This window comes from Amblyraja radiata, chromosome 9 (assembly GCF_010909765.2).
Source record: "Amblyraja radiata isolate CabotCenter1 chromosome 9, sAmbRad1.1.pri, whole genome shotgun sequence".
Taxonomy (NCBI): Eukaryota; Metazoa; Chordata; class Chondrichthyes; order Rajiformes; family Rajidae; genus Amblyraja; species Amblyraja radiata.
In genome coordinates, this window is record NC_045964.1 from 36,309,932 (window position 1) to 36,330,560 (window position 20,629).

Below are 20,629 nucleotides of genomic sequence, written 5' to 3' on the forward strand. Positions count from 1 at the left end.
CTTCCTCAAATTAGGAGACCAAAACTGCACACAGGTGTGGTCTCACTGGGGCCCTGTATAACTGCAGTAGGACCTCCTTGCTTCTATACTCAAATCCTCTCACTATGAAGGTCAACATGCCATTTGCTTTCTTCACTGCCTGCTGTACCTGCATGCTTATCTTTAGTGACTGATGTACAAGGACACCCAAAATCTCATTGCACCTCCCCTTTTCCTAATCTGACACCATTCAGATAATAATCTGCCTTCTTGTTCTTGTCACCAAAGTGGATAACCTTATATTTATCCACATTATACTGCATCTGCTATGCATCTGCCCACTCACCCAACCTATCCAAGTCACCCTGCAGCCTCATAGCATCATCCTCGCAGCCCACACTGCCACCCAGCTTTGTGTAATCTGCAAACTTGATGTTACATTTAGACAATCAAGTTACCGTGGATCCCATCCCTTGTCAAATACTTTAAAGGCCACGTAGACCACATCCACTGCCTTACCATCCAGCACATACTCAAACTATCAAGTAAGTAAGACGTAATCCGTCCTGAACAAAGGCATTCTTAGTCCCTAATTATATAGTTCTATTCCAAATGCAAACAAACCCTCCCCTTAGGCTGTCCTTCCTCCCTCAGCCAATTCTACTCACTATGTGTATACATAAACTATAAGGTGCAGCAAATCACCATAATTTTTAAATCACATTCCAAAATCTCCGTGACAGGACAAGATCAATAAGTCCATGGGAATGCCACCACTCACGCCTTGACCTGGACATATTATTCCTTCATTATTACTCGAGTTAAAATCCTGGATTCCTGTACATAAACAGCAAAGATTCAGAGGAACACTTCAATTTATCAATGGCAAGAAGAATGAACGAAAAGGTATTTTCGAGTGCTTCCTTCAAAGGATAATAATTTGAAGAGGGCAATGACAGAAGCATAAATAAAATAAAGAATAAAATGGCAATGTAGTCGGAGAATTCAATGATCGCAATAGTTTTTAAAATAAATGTTGTAAATGCTGTTACTAGGGTCTAATTTATAATAAAGATGTGAGAAAAGCATGATAGAGGAAGAACGGTGAAGTAGAAAAACATGTGCCAAGACAGTTGAGACAATTCCCAATGGCATGGTACGATTACCCAGAACAAACTTAATTTGAAGTGACTGAAGAAAGTAAAATAGCATGATCATGTGGAGGGACTCAAAAATCACATGCATTATCATATCTTTCAAATGGCCGTTGGAAGCATGTGAATTTCAGGAAGTTATTCAGAGAAATTACAGAAAGTTTAAAAACTACACAGGCACCTTCAAGTCATCACATTCCATATCTTCACGGGGTTTATTCCATTCCTTTAGATATTCAGCATACTTTCTCTTTTCGTCTCGCAGTTTCTCCCTTTCCTGTTCCAGTTAAGACAAATGATCTTAATCGCAACAGACCTAAAAATAAGTCTTGGCCAATGATTACATATAAACAGAATTACATTTTTAATGACAATACTTCTGCAAAACACCCACATACAATCAGTTTATTTAAGGAAATTAAATTGACCCTGGACTCAATTTCCTCAGTCTGAAATAAATTTAGTGACAATATAGCACTCAAGTATATGTGGGAGAGGAGTGGAAAAAACAAAGAATGGCCATTTTTTAAAAAATGGTAAGTTGTTAAGCAATATACATAGCCTTGTAATAACAGGGCATATATGTTGGAAACTGAAAATCAAGTCATAATATTAATGAACCCACCATTAAGAAATTTGTTGCCTATATTTTAGCTAACAGTTTTATTCATTACCCTCTCTTTCTCCAATTTTAAGCGTTCCTTTTCTTCTTTCTTCTTCAATTTCTCTTGTTCCAATATTTTCTTTAATTCTTCCTTTTTCTTTTCTTTATCTTCCTTCTCTTTCTTCCTAGCTTCGAAAATCACCTGTTTTTTCTTTATCTCGTTTGCCATTTCCTCCTCTTTCCTCCTTTTGGCTTTCAGAAAAACAGAAATATTTTGGAAACTACTTTGAAAATGCAAGTTAAACAACATATCTTTGACAATAATATTGGCAGATTTTAGGAATTCATCATTTTCCACCTTCAAGCCTTAATGCCCTCACTTACTTCACACAACAGATTCCTCCCCTCCCACACTTTCAAAAGTTCTTATGTACACCAACAACAATTAACTTTAGAAAATGTTTCTGGGTACCACCGTTGATGACAGATTTTTAAAGCATAAAATATGCATCGTCAGCTTTCAGTTTGACAAAAGCTTTCGTCTCATTGTCCAATGCTATTGGCTTTAACCGATTCATATTTTTTAAAGTTTAATTGCTTCTCTTGTCCACGTTACTTTTAAAAGTGGCTAGATGCCACTTTTTGCAGACACTAATATCTTTGCACTCCTCCCCAATCACCACTTCACACCCACTTACAGCTTGACTCCAGTCTGCAAAGACTGGGCCCTCGTTTATTACCCACCCCCACCATCACTGGCCATTTCTCCATCACTAACAATAGCAATGGAGGAGGTGGAAAAGCTAGTCAGGAGACAAAAAAGCCAGAAATCTCCAATGTTTCCCCCTCTACCCTCAAGTTCTGTGCTGAACAACTGGCACCAGTCCACACAGACATTTTCCAATCGGTCCCTGCAAACCTGCACTGTTCCTGCCTGCTTTAAAGTCTCCACTATTGTCCCCGTACCCAAAAAGCCAAGGATTACTTAATGACTACAGGCCTGTCGCTCTGACATCTGTAATCACAAAGACCCTTGAAAGACTTGTGCTGGCCCACCTGAAAAATATCACAAACCCCCTGCTGGACGCCCTGCAGTTTGCATACAGGCCAATAGATCAGTGGATGATGCAGTCAACTTAGGTCTACACCATCCTCCAGCACCTAGACCCCCAGGGGACCGATGCAAGGATTTTGTTTGTGGATCTTAGCTCTATTTTCAATACCATTGTGCCAAAGCTACTACACTCCAAACTCTCCCAGTTGACTGTGCCTGAACCCCTCTGTCAGTGGATCACCAACTTCCTGACAGACAGGAAGCAGCATGCGAGGCTGGGAAAGCACATCTCGGACCCGCAGGCCCTCAGCAGAGGAGCACCGCAAGGCTGCGTTCTCTCCCCTCTCCTTTACTGTCTCTACACCAACGACTGCATCTCCACAGACTCTACTGTCAAGCTTCTCAAGTTTGTGGACGACACAACCCTGGTTGGACTGATCCAGGATGGGGAGGAATCTGCCTAGACAGGAAGTGACACAGCTGGAATCCTGGTGCCATCGCAACAACCTGGAGCTCAATGCTCTTAAGACGGTGGAATTGATTGTAGACTTTAGGAGAGCTCCCCCTCCCCCTCAACAACACCAGTCACATCTGTGGTAGACAAAAATGCTGGAGAAACTCAGCGGGTGAGGCAGCATCTATGGAGCGAAGGAAATAGGCAACGTTTTGGGTCGTGACCCTTCTTCAGACTCAGTAGAGTTATTTAAGTTCCTAGGAACCATCATCTACAGGGACCTTAAATGGGAGGCCACCATCAACTCCAGTCAAAAAGGCCCAACAGAGGATGTACTTTCTGCTGCAGCTGAGAAAACACAATCTGCCACAGGCAATGATGGTCCAGTTTTATACTGCCATCATAGAGTCTGTTCCTCACCTTCTCCATCATGGTCTGGTTTGGCTCAGCCACAAAGCATGACATCCAGAGGCTGCAGCACATCATTCGATCCATTGAGAAGGTTGTTGGCTGCAACCTTCCTCCCATCGACGAACTGTGCACGGCAAGGGCCAGGAAGAGAGCGGGTAAGATCATCTCTGACCCCTCTCACCATGGCCACAAACGCTGGAAGGCGACTCTGGACTGTCAAAGCCGCCACACCAGACATAAAAACAGCTTTTCCCCCCCAGGAGCAGTGATTCTGCTCAACAGCCAAAAGTCTGCAGCCTCCTTGTGCTCTGGTATTTTATTTCATTCTTCACATATTTAAATTGTAATGTTTTATTTTTAATTGTCTACTGTATATCGTGTTGTTACTTGCGAGCAAAGCACCAAGGCAAATTCCTTGTATGTATACATATTTGGCTAATAAAATGTATTCAATTTAATTCAATTATTTAGGGTCATTTAACTGCAGTGAAAGACATAGGCATTGTGCCATTCCCATTCCATTCAGATGAAGTATCAATATATATCTATCAAAATCTCATCAACTGAATGACAATATCATTAAAATCATTTAACTCACTGCTGGAAAACCCAACCTCTAATTTGATCTCCAATTCCATATGCTTACCAAAAGATGAATACTTAGCAACTGAGTTAGTCTTCAAACCTCATCAATCATGATTACCTACACTTGAGACATATTCTAACCCTACTGAGAAGGCAAAATTAAATGCAACACAAAAATAAACACGGTTTCATCCATTTCCCTATCACAATCTGGCAGTAATAGGAAGCTTGGAAGTGAGCCACATTAAACAATACCTAGTGCTTTCATTTCTTCTTTTTGCTTGCGCATCTTCTCAATTTCCCGTGCAGATTTATTTTTGTACCTTGATGCCTCCTCCCCATCAGTTGCACAATCAGACTGTGACTAGGAAACAAAAATAACTTGTTTAGCTGTCATTTCATTATACTTGGCTGGCAAAATTATCTTCACCATCCAAAGCCCCACACATTAGTACAAGTATTTGTTGCACATGACATGGTTGTCTTTACAATGGAAAACAGCTTGGGCAGTCATTTTGCAGAATTACTTCAGTTTCTCGTTATGTGTCAATTAAATTCTTTGTTCCACTTCCACACAAATTTTAGCCTTCAGCATTCTATTTTGTTACAATGAAAACCTAAGTAAACTTGATAAACATTCTCCCATCTTCCAACTAGCCATCTTACAAGTTTCTGGACGTGCAATAATTAAAATGACACTGTTTTCACTTTAACACAATTTTTAATACAAGTCTAATTGCTATAATTCCACTAACAATTAATCTCTGATCCCTTTCCCTGGATCTAAACTCTTTCTGGTTCTGATGGCAATGGTAACTTCATTCTATCTGTACACATAATGCCCAACCTGATATTCTCACAATTTCTTTCAAGAAAATTGATTTTGTCTTCATTGGTAGTTCAAACAAGAGAATGGAGGATTGACACGATAAGATGAAGGGGAGAAAAACATGCACCTTGCAATTCTTTGTAATACCTAATTATTGCAAGATTAATAAAAACATAATTAAAATAAGGTTTGGTGAAGTTAAGGTATCAATAGATTTGGAATAAAGTCCTGATATTTTGACAAATCTATATTATTTGGATTTTAAGCTACTTGCTACACTTCATACCAAATTCCCATGAAAACCTTTAAAAGCTGGTAATTACAAAATTGGATACCATAAACCAAAAATATTTTGTAAATTTAGTCAAAATTCTGATCCTTCACAGCTTAGTTCAATTATTTAGAAACCAGAAGGTTTTGCAGTTTTGCCTGTTATCGTGGATAGATGACATTATACTTACATGTGTGAATGAAGAGCAGTTCTTAGGAATCCTTCCTCGCCCTTTATTAGAACTCAAAGTAAATGATGACACATCATCCGGGAACAAGTATGAAAAGTTCTGTTCTGAAAGCTTGTATTTATCCACTATTGTAGACTGAACAAAAGTGAACACGTTGGAATTAAATGCATCCACAAAAGAAAATAACTAGAACACTGATAATGTTACTCCCTCAATTAAACACAAGAATTTGATTGATATATTGATCAACAAATTGATTTCTCCAACTTTCAAGTAATACATTGCATTTGAATTTTGTAATTTAATTGTTCACAAATAGGAATAAACAGTGTTCTTTTTTTTTTTTTTTTTAAATATTTTATTTTATTAGAAGTAAGTACAGTCATATGGCACCAAAGTGCCTAATATATATTTTCATAATACATTTTATGTACAACTTCTTTTTTTTTTTTTTGTTACACTGAAAAAAGATTAGAATAAGAAAAAGAAGTTAGATAGTAAAGGATAGAAAGATGTGAAATATATAGTGTGTGAAAAAAGAAAACGAGTAAATGAAAAAAGTTGAGAGAGAGAATAGAGAGAAGAAAAGAAAAAAAGAGGAGATCATTATTTATAGTCTTGACCAACCCTCGTCCAGTCCTGAAAGTTATTTTTTACAATTGTGTTGCACCATATGATTCCAAAAAAACGACGAATGGAGACCAACTCGTTATGAATTGGTCTGATTTATCCATTAGGAGGAATCGCATTTCCTCAAGATGAGCGGTGTCCAACATACTTGCAAACCACATTTTAAGCGTTGGTATTGATGTACCCTTCCAAAATTTAAGAATTAATTTTTTTGCTCTTATTAAACCATAGTTAAGGAATAGGTTTTGAGATGTGTTCAATTTATTCCCATCATCCATTATGCCAAATATAATCATTTCAGTATTAGGTTCCATTCTTGTCTTGAATAATTTTGTAAATATTTCAAAAATATCATTCCAAAATCTATAAAGTTTTATGCAGGAGACTAAGGAGTGTGTTATAGTTGCCTTTTGGGCTAGACATTTATCACAAGTGGCGGATATATTTGGATAAAATTTGTTCAATCTTGTTTTTGAGTAATATAATCTATGTACAATTTTAAATTGAATTAAATTATGTCTTACATTAATTGAACATTTGTGAATATATATCAGGTATTTTTCCCATTTAACCTTCGTAATTTTTATCATTAGTTCCCGTTCCCACTCTTCTCTAAGTACCTCTGTCGATGGTAGGTCTATATTTAGAATACTATTATATAAATATGATATTAATTTTTGTGAGTCAGCTTCAATATTCATTGCCTCTTCCAATAAGTCAGGAGTTACTTTTTGATATCCTTGTATATATTTTTTCACGAAATCGCAAATCTGAAGATATTTAAAATATTGGTTGTTTTTCAATTTAAATTTTAATTGTAATTGTTGGAATGATAGTAAGTTTCCCATTTCATACATATCCCCGATCCTTCTAATTCCGAGACTTTCCCATTGGTTATATGTCTTATCAATAAGAGATGGTTTAAATAAAGGGTTATTCGCTATTGGCATTAACAGTGATAGATTTCTTAATTTTAAAGATAATTTTATTTGTTTCCAAATTCTTATTGTACCATATATAATTGGGTTCTTCTTATATATTGTGTTATTCAGTTTTTTTGGGGAGAAGAGGATCGTTCCTATATTACTAGGATGGCAATCCTCCTTCTCCATTTTTATCCATTCTGTCTGTTGGGTAGCACTATCCAACCAATAAATCATATTCTTAATATGCACTGCCCAGTAATAATACATAAAATTCGGAAGTGAAATGGAAGATTAACCACCATGAGGTAATAACCCTTTTACCCCTCCCGATCTCTTTGCTGTATGACCTGCTGAGTATTTGCAGCATTTTGTGATTTCAAATTAGTCCAGAATTGAGGACCTTGGGTGCAGCTGATAGTGATAAAGCAATAACTCACAATACCCTATTCCTACAATTAAACTTTTTTTTCTAATGATTCAATGTAGCATCCATTTTGAAATCATAAAATTAGTAATTTCTTATCTACCATTTACAAAGATAAAACTCCTACGCCCTCTAGTGGCAGTTCAAAAAGGAATCTGAGAATCATGGAATGAAAAGCAAAAGAAATCCAAAATTGACAGCAAAGTGAAAATGAATGTCACTCAAAACACCTGTCACACTGCAGGTTTTTTTCATCTTCCAGATTAAATCAACTTCAAATCCTATACTATGTGTTGTTGGTCCAGAATAGAGATTCCATTAGCAAATAGGATAATTTGAGTGGACAGAAACTGCAAAGAAAATGAATTTTTCTGGGCATGCAGTATTTCCTTCAAGATCTCATGCAGCATATTTGTTGTCATTTCAAGGAATACACTGAGACAATATGAAAGCAGATTATAAAGACAGCCCTTAGAAGGATTAAGTACAAAGCTTTCACTCATCTTCCAATGATAACATTAATACAACAAATATCATCTAGCACATTGTCAGATGATAATTCTTACCTTAACCTTAAGCAGGCCGTGTCGTAACTCACAATGTTGTTTGAGAAATAGCTTTAACTTCTCTCGGGAATATTGATTTTTCTTGCGACTGTTAAGAGGAATGAAAACACAAGTTACAGCTACACAAATATAAAATTTCATATTTGTACCTCACGACAAAAAAAAGTCATGCAGACCGCCTGCACCTGCCCCCCCACCACGTTCCAATGTGATCACAGCTTATTAACTCACCTGGGAGAGTTGCATATTTCTCTCTATTTAATAATCTTGCAAATACCACCTCATTTAGATATTTCCAGTGATCCAAACTTCACGACCCTCTGAGATATAGAATTCCAGAGATCAGACTTTATTTTAACTGGATTTTAATTTTAGTTTAGCGACAGTGCGGACCAGACCCTTCGTCCCACCGAGTCCGCAATGACCGATGATCACCCGTACACTAGTTCCATGTTATCCCAGTTTTGCAATCTGCACGCTAGATTTTGCAGAAGTCAATTAACCTACATATCTTTGGAATATGGGAGGAAACCGGAGTGCCTGGAGAAAACCCAGGCAGTCACAGAGAGAACATACAAACAGCACCTGTAGTCAAGATCAAACCTGGGCCTCTGGCGCTGTAAGGCAGCAAATCTACCGTTGCGCTACTATGCCGCCCCTTCCCCTTTCACCTTCCAGGAAAACAACTCATCATGAATACTCACGTCATCTGGGAAGCTTTAATTATGATTTCATTTCCTTCCGTTTTAAGTGGTTTCACCTTGTACTTAAATAAAGTCATATCAATCTTGCCCTTTTTATTCCTGCAAAAAAAATTACAATAACGCATTTTAACAATATTTTGTTGTTCTCATTTAATAGATGCTCAACTTCACGCTGAAATGATTATGAAAGTTGCGAACACAGTACCAGCCATTTTAGTGAAATATAAATCAATATTTTAATGCAAAATACACAGTATATTCCATTGATTTTAATTACTCTATTTACAGAACGTCAAATGGATCAAAGCTACTGGGTGGTGCCAGCAATGGCTGCCTCGCCAACAGTCTGTCTGTCCTTTCTTCCGTATTGTTATTTTAAGTGCGTGTTAAAGAGTATGTTTCGGTGTTCTATTGTTTGTTTTATGTGGGGGTGGGGGTAGGGTCAGTGGAATTTTTTTTTAATCTCATACCTTGCCGGAGATGCAATTTTTTCAGGATCGTATCTCTGGTCGCTCTGCGGCCTAACATCATGGAGCTGGCGGCACTGCTCGAGACTGACTTTGAGCCCCGCCGCGGGGCCGTGGACTTACTATCGGAGCCTGCAATCCCTTGCCTGGACTTACTATCGGAGCCTGCAATCCCTCCAACCCGCGGCCTGCGGATTTCAACATCGAGGAGCTCGCAGTCTCGGGTAGAGACTGATGTCAATAGGCAATTTTACTTGTCACATACACCCGAAGGTGCAGTGAAATGAATTTGCCAGCAGCGGTACAATTACAAAAGAACACACAATACGATTTAACACAAACATCCACCACTGTGGTGGAAGGCACAATGTTCAGTCAATCCCCGTGGTCGGGGCCATAAACCTCCGCATGGACGTCCAAATGTACAGGTCCTCTCGTCGGGACGGTCGAACACAATCCGCGGCCTGGAGGTCCCGAATCGGCACTTTCTTACCGGAGACCGCGGCTTCAGGATGTTGTAGACCGCAGTAGCTCTTCTCTGGCTATCGCGACAAGGGATCCCGCTCTGGATGGTAAGTCCAAGCCCCGCCCTCGGCTAGAAGCTCATCAGACCGCGGCTTCAGGATGTTATAGGCCGTGGGCAGGCGGTTGGACCTCTTCTCCGGGGATCCCCGACGAGGGATCCCAGGCTCCGGACGCCGTGCCCGCGGCTAGAAGCTCCGCAGACCGCGGCTTCAGGATGTAACAGTCCACGGGCCAACGATCGGAGCACTCCCTTCTGGCGACCCCCAGCAAGGCCTCGCTTGCTCCGCGATGAAAAGTCCACGCTGCGCCCGCTGCTGAAACTCCAGCGCCAACTCCGGGAAAGGCCACTCCGATCCATGGTGTAAGGCCGCGAGGGAGGCGACATGGAAAAAGTCACCTCTCCGTGGAGGAGGCGACCGCAAGCAGCCCCCCCCTCACACAAGACTACTGTATGTACGTATATATATTTATTGCTCATTATTCTATGTTCGCTCTGCTGGGGAGATGCTAACTACATTTCGTTGTCTCTGTACTGTACCCTGCACAATGACAATAAAGATTGAATCTGAAGACACACTGAGAGACACTAAAACAAACATTTGGACACACTAAAAACCAAAAAAAGTAGAAAAAACGAACACGCTGCTGGCAGGGCAGCCGTCTCGCAGCGCCCCCACCGACCAACATTGGGAAGCTCCAAGCCGCAGGAGGTTCGACCAGCCCTGACTTGGGAGTCCGATCGCCCGCGCGGGCAGCTGAGATTCCCCCCGATGCGGGAGCTTGATCGTCCCGACAAAGGAAGGTTCGACTGCCCCGACCGCGGGAGAACAAAGGGAAGAAGATTGAAATTTTGCCTTCCATCATAGTGAGGAAAGTGGGAGTCGCTGTGGTGGATGTTCCATGTTAAAAATTTGGGTGCCTTGTTGCTCTTTATTGGTATGACTGTATGGTAATCTGAATTTCACTGTTCCTTAATTGGTACGTGACAATGAACAAACCTTGAATCTTGAGCTAAACTTAAGGCATGATATTTACACAGCAGCAAAAGTTCCACCATTATTAAAACTAGCTTTTCTGGATTTGAGTGCGGATTTCAAAAAGAAATCTGAAAAGGTTATCCAAACTCAAATTCTATCCAAACCTTATGGTTATACCAGTGAACAGGACAAACCAGAGAGTATTTCATTGTAATTGATTTTACAGCACTTGATCCTTGATAAGTGCCACAAAGCATCCAAAGAGAAACTGTTATTTTCCATCAACACCCCACAACAGGATGCCCACTAACATATTTCAACACAGAAGAAACCATGTTTCCAATTAAAATTGTATAATTTTACCAAGGCAAATTCCTTGTATGTGAATACTTGGCCAATAAACTAACTAACTTACTTACTTATAATTCCCTGACACACAGGAAATACTGCAGATTAATATACTTTTCCTTATTCATAGTAAAATATAAAATTTGTACAAATAATTGTTTCCTTACTGCTGTTTCATGTCTTCTTACGACATTGTAGACATTTCATCCCATTGTGCCAGCTGTCACAACATTCCCATCAGTCCCATTCCTCCCATTTAATTCCCTACAAACTATTCTCACAAATCTCCCCTCAGTTCTACTGCCACACATGAACATAATGGGTAATTAACCTACCAACCAATACAACTTTGGAATTTGGGAGGAAATGAGAGCATCTGGAAGAATACACGTATTGACAAGAACATGCAAACTCCACAAAGACAGCACATTCAGTTAGGATCAAACCCAGGTCAATGAAGCTGTGCAACAGCAGCATTTATGCTATCGTTATTTCATTTGTAGAAATTACATCAGGCAAATTGCCATCTTGACTGATTTTGTATAATCTGCTACAATTTTGAGATTCTGTTAATGCATCATGATTTTGCCCACAAAAAGTTGATTGGAAATCAGTCTGCAGATGAATTTTAACTTTGAAAATTGTTGTCAAATTGAGGAAAGGGGATCTTTCAGTTTTTGAGCTAGTTCTGCTATTTCTAAATTCAGAGGAACACTATGTTTTGTATCAATTTCCCAACAAAACATCCTCTTTTCATGGAGATTTAGAATGTTTAGTATTTTCAGAACAATCAACGAGAATGGAATTAAGACTGTACAAAGTAAGCACCAACATGGATTTCTTGAGCTCAATGTATTAGAACATTACACATTTGCATTTATAAGACATTGAAAACGGAAATTTTAATTGACTAGCATTGTTGGTACAAATACTCAAAGACATGCTATTTTGAATTCCATACTGATCTTTCGGTCCAGGGCCTCCTCTACTGAGACCACACGAAAACGGGAGGAACAGCAACTCATACAAGCCAACGGTACGAATATTGAATTTCCCAATTTTAAGTAACACACATACCCCTTTTCTCCCCCCAAAACTCACAATTTTCTTTCCCTCCATCCCCTCCCCCTCCCTAACCTCCCATCCACTGAAACCAGGCAGACTCTGCAAAGGGTTTCCTCCCTACCCCTCCACTTGTACAATTTAAAATGGTTACATTTGCAACTTTTCTATCTTTGAGTTTAACAATTCGCAACTCTTTATCCTCCCTGGCTCACACCTGTCACTTTCTCTCTGACCTTTATCCAACAATCTGCCTTTCACATAATCCCCTTGCCTATGTTCATGCTCTGCCCTGCCCCATCTCTCTCCCACCTTGAAAAGGGTTCCAACCCAAACCTTTATCAGCATTCTCCAGGGATGTTGGCTGCCCACTCAGTTACTCCAGCATTTGGTGTATAGGGTGATTTCACGAAAGGTCACTGGGTCATAGGTCTTGACGCATGGAGCCGCAAAATCCAACTGGGGTACAAACGTCACTTCCAGTACATGTTATTAATGCTAGAAACGCGTACTTTCAAACCTGTTAAAAACCGCGAAAGAGGTTAGTTTTTGCGCTATAAATAACTGTGCCAGTCGGGGTGACCGTGAGACACAGCTATCCTACTTTAGAGTTCCAAAGATTAAGAAAAATGAACGTAAAGAGAAGAGAGCTGAAGGGAAAATAACAGCGGAAGTTGTTGGCCGTGCAGATATAAAGATAGAAAATATCGGGAATTATCGCATTTGCTCTGCATTTCATCAAAACATCAATAATGCCTTAGTTTTGATGAAATGCAGCGAGCAAACGCGATAATTCCCGATATTTTCTATCTTTATATCTGCACGGCCAACAACTTCCGCTGTTATTTTCCTTTCAGCTCTCTCTTCTCTTTACCTTAATTTTTCTTAATCTTTCGAACTCTAAAGGAGGATAGCTGTTTCTCATGGTCACCCCGACTGGCAGTTATTTATAGCGCAAAAACTAACCGTTTTCGCGTTTTTTAACAGGTTTGAAAGTACGCGTTTCTAGCATTAATAACATGTACTGGAAGTGACGTTTGTACCGCAGTTGGATTTTGCGGCTCCGTGCGTGAAGACCTATGACCCAGTGACCTTTCGTGAAATCACCCTATATCCAAACTATTGTGCTGTCTCTTTTCCACACAAGGAGCTAGGTCAATAATTGTTCTAATCATCTTTCACTTTATGATGCTTGTCAAGTATCTTAACCATGACCTAGCAGTGCTAACAAAATAGCTTAAAAATACATGGTTCACCAACGTGTAATGTAAATATTTACCCAATTGGCACAGAAACTGGACAACTTTTGGATCGTTCCTCATTGTCACTTTCATCACTGATGACAATCACTACATCTTCAGCTCTGTTGCTTATGTGTCCATTAGCAGTCCCATTTAGTATTGGTGGAGTCAGAACTTCCAAAACCTTACACGTTTGCCTATCAAAACAAAATTAGTCCAAGTGTAAAATAGAAACTGCTGATGAAAGCTAATTTTACAAGGGGTTAGTTTGTTTTGAATCCTTTCAAAACATTTTGCACTCCACGTGTTTTTGAATCCAAAAATGCTGTTATATTAAGTGGCATTTGGTTCTTTTAAAGAAAATGTCCTTGCCCGATTTTAATTAAAGCAAGAAAACATCAGTTTTTTTTTTGACATTCAAACAACTGCATTCTGCAAGTAGAATTAAGCCCGTCCCATGATGCGAGTTTACCCAAGAGCTCTCCCGAGTTTAAAAAAAAATCAAACTCGTGGTAAGTACGTAGAATGTACGTAGCGGGTACGTCGGAGCTCGTGGATGTCTCGTAGCGGCTCGTAATGCTAACGGCAGGTACACGGGAAATGCGGTAACTCGTGAAGTTTTTTTCAACACTGAAAAATGGCCAAGAGTAAAAAAAATACTCGTGATGAAGTAACACAAGTTTGATTTTTTTTAAACTCGGGAGAGTTCTTGGGTAAACTCGCATCGTGGGACAGGGGCTTTATGATGTTCGTAAGTTACGTGTATACAAGTGCTCAAAAAACAAAATTTCAAAAAAAATACTACAATCTCAACATCAAAATGCAGGTGCTCCTTGTATCTTCCATCATATAATTGTCATCACAATATGAAATTATTGTATATATGTGGTCAAATACTTTCCCAACTCCCAAATCTTTAACTTCCATTGGAATGGGTTTATAAAAAAGCACTGAAACCTGAAAATTGTTGTAATTTACTATGGAGAATATAATAACTAATTTCAACATCTGTATTTATGTCATGATTTCAGTGCACATTTTTCATCTTCCATTTTATTGATATACTTCTATTGTAAACTGAACATCAAAGGACCATTGCTTCCTCCCTTGAAAAAGAAGGAAAAAAATCCAAATATCTGAGGACATCTGTGAAACCATATTATATTAACTCCAGAAGCTATTTTATTTCTGGGATGAACTGTATATAAAAAAGTGAATACTTCCAATTGAAAATAGAAAAATAACATATTAGTCTCAAGGCTTTTACAGTGATAATTTACTCAAATAATATAATTTCAATGCAGCAACTAACTTGTGTGAGACATTTGGTCCTTGCAATGTGACATGAAGCTGACTGCTTTGATTTAGTGTTCTTCGTGGTAAGTTAAATGTAAGGCAAGACATAAACCATTTTTTGAATAAGTAAAACAAAGTGCTGGAGTAACTCAGTTACCTGTGGAGGACATTAATAGGTGATGTTTTGGTTTGCCTCCCTTCATCAGACTGATTGTAGTAGGAGGGAGCTGGAAGCTGGAAAAGTAGAGGCGGGACAAAGCCTGGCAAGTGATAGGTGGACAACAAAATGCTGGAGTAGCAGCAGTTCAGGCAGCATCTCTGGAGAGATGGAGTGATGTTTTGAGTCGAGACCCCTTTTCAAAGACCTGAAACATCACCCATTCCTTCACTCCAGAGAAGCTGCTTGTCCCACTGAGTTACTCCAGCATTTTGTATCTATTTTCTGTGTACAACAGCACCTGTAGTTCCTCCCTACACAAGTCGGGGAGGAGGGGTAGCAGATGGGAGGAGGGGTAGCAGATGGGTAGACAAAAGCTTTATATGAAAAGGAGACATAAGATAATAGGAGTGAAAGTTATAGTCAGAGGGGGAGATATGTGGAAAGTGACACGGTGGATGTGGGTGGTGGGATGAAGAGAAATAGTGGGAGGAATGAGTGTGCATTGGATAGAGAGAGGAATTTAATGTTGTCACAATTAAATGAAATTATTATTCAATGATCAAACTCCAAAGTTTTGGAATTAATTCAGGTTAGGGAGCAACTTTTAACAATGGATGAGCAACATTTTTGGTGTGGACCTGTCATCAGAATGATGCCGACACAAAATGCCTCCCACTTATTCTCTCCACAAATGCTGCCCAACTTTGAGTTCCTTCAGCAATTTGCATTTTATTCATGATTCCAGAATCTGCAGTTCCTTGTCTCCATTATTCAATTGATCAATGCGTTGATGACAAGTACCCTCCACGGGATCATAACATGGGAAGTAACACATTGAAAACTGGGCATACAAAATAGGAAACGTAAATGAACTTGTGATATAGCACTTTGGATTTATGACCTGCACATTTACACGAAAAAAACCTGCATTATGGAGAATGTGAAAGCATAAACAAATAAATAAATAAATAAATAAAGGGCACCGGTTTTATGGGGTGGAACAAAAAAAAATCCCCTTCTAACATGTCTACATTTTAACTTAAGTCAATACCTGAGACTATTAAGACTGGTTACTTCCACTATCTCTCCAGCAAAATATCGATCCTGAGTATACATGTACAGATCATCACATAGTTCATGGAGTCGTGAACAGTAACTAAGTGATGTTAAGTAAAGGATGGGCACCACCAGTGGCTCCGGGAAATTCTGAAGATTCTGTCTGGCCTTGGCCTCCGACTCAACTGCTTCCTGGTAAGTCAGCCCTGGCTTTCCTGTAATAGCACAGCTCCAGACTAGACTGTTGCAAAGTATGGTTCTTTCGAAAAAGTCACTGCGAAAAGAGAAAATAATTAAATCGTATGTAGGTAGAAAATGAATATATTCAATTTTGCTTACCTTTTCTTCCCACCACCCCATCTCAACCTAACAATCTCTCAAACCAAGGGATGATTTGCCTCATCCCTCGAGGCACAGATTGACAGATTCTTGAGTTGAAGAGGTGTCAAGGGTGATAGAGAGAAGACAGGAGAATGGGGTTGAGAAGACAAGTTAGATTAGTCATGATTGAATGGCAGAGTAGACTTGATAGGCCAAACGGCCTAATCCTGCTCATATAACAAATGAAAATTACAACTTTGATGCCACCAGACCCTGTCAGCATCCTAAAGGATCATTCCATGTGGAATGCTCTGGTTTGCTCTTCCACAGCTTGTCCATTCCCTCTACACTTACTGCTTGGTCTGCCGAGTTCCACCAGCACTTTGCTTTTTGCCAAAACCCAGGTCATGAAGACATTTCCTGGTATTTAAAGGAATGGCTATGGTGAAAGTGGATTCACTAGTTGTCATCTACCAAAAGTCGACTGACTTGAGAATGATTTTGACTGATGAGGCAAATATTGAGAATTGTTGACAAGTTAACATGACATCAATAGGAGAAAAATTGTTGGAATCTTAAGTCAAAAAGTAGTAACAGGCTACTTAGAAAATAAAAATTGAAACGGTAGAGTCAACATCAGCTTCATAAAGGGAAATCCGTTGGCCCTTTTACTTTGAGATTGGAATTAACAGAGTAGTTGAGGGTGAACCAGTTAATATGGTGTTCAGACTGCCAGGAAAAGAGTAGCAGCACTGCACAAGAGGTTATTGACAAACTTAGAGCACATCGATTTGGAGGTCATATACTGGCATGGACAGATGATTGGTTAATGGACACATTTGTTTTATAATATCCCACCTTCTCTCAACCCATAACCTCATCTGCCATACAATGACAAGTTCAAATGTGATGGTGCACAAAAATGCTGGAGAAACTCAGTGGGTGCAGCAGCATCTATGGAGCGAAGGAAATAGGCAACGTTTCGGGCTGAAACCCCTCTTCAGGCAGTTAAAATGTGATAGTCTTTCCAGCTCTGCCTTACCGCTATAATTTGCAGTTTATCACCATGGTCATCCAAGTAGGAATAAATGCACTACTTCCAGGGTGGGATGCTGTTGGGCGCAATAGGGTGCCTCTGGAATGTGTGCTGGCCACTATTCGGAATGTAGTGCAAGGTATGCAGAAGATGGTAAATGGTAGGCCTTGTAGAGCAGTGGGATCTAGGAGTGCAGGTGCATGGTTCCTTCAAGGTCGAGTCGCAGGTAGACGAGGTGTTCAAAAAGGCTTTTGGCACTTCAGCCTTCATTAGTCAGAGTATTGAGTATAGAAGTTGGGAGGTCATGTTGCAGTTGTATAAGACATTTGTGAGACCACATTTAGAATATTGTGTTCAGTTCTGGGCACCATGTTATAGGAAAGATATTGTCAAGCTTGAAAGGGTTCAGAAAAGATTTACAAGATGTTGCCAGGACTAGAGGGTGTGAGCTATAGGGAGAGGTTGTAGGCTGGGTTTCTATTCCATGGGGCGCAGGAGGATGAGGGGAGATCTTATAGAGGTATACAAAATCATGAGAGGAATAGATCGGGTGGATGCACAAACTCATTTGCTCAGAGTAGGGGAATAGAGGACCAGAGGACACAGGTTCAAGGTGAAGGGGAAAAGATTTAATAGGAATCCAAGTGGTAACGTTTTCACACAAAGGGTGGTGGGTGTATGGAACAAGCTGCCAGAGGAGGTAGTTGAAGCTGGGACTATCCCATCGTTTAAGAAACAGTTAGACAGGTACATGGATAGGACAGGTTTGGAGGGATATGGACCAAGCGCAGGCAAGTGGGACTAGTGTAGCTGGGACATTGTTGGCGGTGTGGGCCGAAGGGCCCGTTTCCACATTATCACACTATGACTAAGATAAACGTCAACTAGATGTACAGTCTGCAAGCAAGATGCTTTAAGAGGATCTTATTTCATAGGCAAGGAAGTGACATAAAATATAATGCTGAAAATTTAGATGCCATCCACTTTAGTAGAAAGAAATTAACACCAGGATATTTTATAAGTGTGAGAATAAAAGCCTTCTGGTGGATCTGGGCATCTCTATAGGAATCATACTGGTTTAACATACAGGCACAGCAAGTAATTAAGGCAAATGGCACATTGCAAGAGGTTTGAGTACAAAAACAGAAGACTCTTAGTCCTTTTATGAACATCCCTCAAAAGATATCTGAAACTCTGCAGGTCTGGTCTATACATCCACGGGCAAGTTTATTTGATACAGAGAAAGGGCAACTATGGATCACCAGATTGATTCTTGAGATGGCAGATTTCTTGTGTAAGCACTGAGGTTAGAGGAATGAAAGGCAATTCTTCACTTGGAAAGGAAGTTGTCGTTTCTCCTGGCTGGGGTGGTCCAGAACCATAGATAACATACAACAAGAGATAAATATTCAGAACAGACAAGAAAGGTATTGAATTTTTGGCATTCTCTACTTGTGAGACCCATGAAAACTTGGTACAAAGTATTTAAATACCGAGATTATTATTATTTTTAAAATATTATATGAATCAAAGGATATTTGGATTGGGCAGGAAAATGATGCGGAGGGTCAACATTTTAGTGATTCGCGGAACAAGCATAAGGAGCCACTCACTGCGCCACCCAATTTCAAACCGGATCCAATTTCGTTTAAAACATCAAAATTGCTTAACTAAAAAAAAAATTTCTACACAAACTGGGTGGTTACGAAATCAAATAATTTATTAGTGACCACACGACTGTGCAGTTATCCCCATACTTTTGAAATAAGTCATCCTTTTAGCCACTACTTGATGATCACAACGCCTTTAATCTTTTGAATATCTCAGAAATAACAGAATCCAACACTTGAGTCAAAGAGGCCACGGTTTAAAAAGAGACATCATAAAACGATACTGCGAAAATAACTTCTAGCACTGATCCGAACAGAGGAGAAGCCTTCGGTTCTCCAAAATAGGCCCATTATCGAGTACTGATACAAAAGAGACAATTCGGATAAGCCAGCTAAACAACCCACGCTCTCCACATGTCGCCCAGAAACTAAAATCGTCCCTCCGGAATAAACGATTAAAAATAATAAAGCCCTAACTTGGCACATCTAAACCCGAGAATAAAAGAGAACTAAACCACGTTCGAATTGGCGCAAATCCGTTGAGAAAGACCGGGGAGTGGATATATGATTTTTTTTTAACTCAGCCATCACGGTATAATACATTTACATGATCCGCCGGCACAAGGCCTACTCACAATCGACACGAGTTTATTAGCACTTGACAAGCCGCCACGGGTTTTGGAGAGGCTTGGGGAGTGGGGAAGGAGGAAGGGGACGATGGAAGAAATGCGCTCACCAAATCCCGTGCCGTTAACGTTGGTTTCGAATCATAATTTGGCGATTTTAAACAAAAATGATAAGTGCGCCCGTCTGAAGGGCTAGCACTTAGTGCGCCCGTCTGGAGGGCTGTGCCTGTAACACCCCCCTCCCCGTCGCTCCCCAACCCATCTCCTACTGATGATCATTCCCAGCATCTTTGGTTCAGCCACCGGGCGACTCACTCGTAGCTCCGGAAGATTTCGCCGGTGGTCCTGCAATAGAAAACTTCTTCGTCAGGCTTCAGGTCGGCCGGCGGCTTTCGTCTGACGAATGGCTTACGGTGGAGGAGCGGCATCCCCTCGTCGGACGGGTGTACTGTCAGATAGGAGGGAGAATATACGTTTTAAGATAACGACGCGATGTGTGCGAGAGTGATAGAAAATAGATACAACACACAACCGGCGCTCAGAGCACCGGTCATCCGCTCAGGGGGGAAAAAACTTCCCCAGCAAACTTACTCGTCGCCCGTCGCCGGGCGATCAACAGCGGGTAGGGGAAGTGGGGAGAGCGGTGATAACCGTTGCCGCCCGCCACAGGCCGGCAATGTGCGCGGCAGCCACCGCTCGGTGGCCACACGCCCGCCCGCCCGTCCCAAACGCGGAACAAGTCGCGCCAACTGAGTCCCCCAACACCTGGCTGGCTGGCGGGCGGCGTACGTTACTCGCCGGCTAAGTTTCAATTGCCGCGGGGTAAAGGGATGGACCTGTCCGCTGGTCATCTCTGTCCGCATCGCCAGTGACTGTCTTACCGGCTCCGTGACAAAAACAAGAAAGCGCTTCCTTCTCCCTCGTCCGTTGAACTCCAGCTGCTGATGCCGATGCCGCCGCTTCCTCCACTCGCTCGATATCTCTCTCTCTCCTCCTCCCCCCCCCCCCCCCGCCGCACACCCGGCCGCGCGCGCGCACACGTCATAAGGGGGCAGAACTCGCACGCCAACACCTCTCCTCTCATTGGTCGACCCCGAGTCGTTTAACTCAACACAGGAAGAAG

At 40.7% G+C, this 20,629-nt stretch overlaps 1 protein-coding gene across 2 annotated transcripts in view; it reads right to left on the minus strand.

Annotated features, from left to right (window-relative positions):
• baz1a (bromodomain adjacent to zinc finger domain 1A) overlaps positions 1 to 20,557 on the minus strand; it is a 108,530-nt gene extending 87,973 nt beyond the window's left edge. The window contains exons 1-10 of one of the 2 annotated variants that reach the window (XM_033027117.1): positions 20,388 to 20,557; positions 19,822 to 19,954; positions 15,909 to 16,187; positions 13,440 to 13,598; positions 8,782 to 8,880; positions 8,078 to 8,165; positions 5,532 to 5,666; positions 4,497 to 4,605; positions 1,808 to 1,989; positions 1,315 to 1,410 (exon numbers count right to left, since the gene is read on the minus strand). In XM_033027117.1, the coding sequence (XP_032883008.1) occupies positions 1,315 to 1,410; positions 1,808 to 1,989; positions 4,497 to 4,605; positions 5,532 to 5,666; positions 8,078 to 8,165; positions 8,782 to 8,880; positions 13,440 to 13,598; positions 15,909 to 16,187; positions 19,822 to 19,934 (1,260 nt within the window). In that variant the 5' untranslated portion in view covers positions 19,935 to 19,954; positions 20,388 to 20,557. Of the gene's footprint in view, positions 1 to 1,314; positions 1,411 to 1,807; positions 1,990 to 4,496; positions 4,606 to 5,531; positions 5,667 to 8,077; positions 8,166 to 8,781; positions 8,881 to 13,439; positions 13,599 to 15,908; positions 16,188 to 19,821; positions 19,955 to 20,097; positions 20,193 to 20,387 lie in introns of those variants that run through there. The other variant, XM_033027118.1, reaches the window with a different exon arrangement.
• Positions 20,558 to 20,629: the final 72 nt, after the last annotated feature.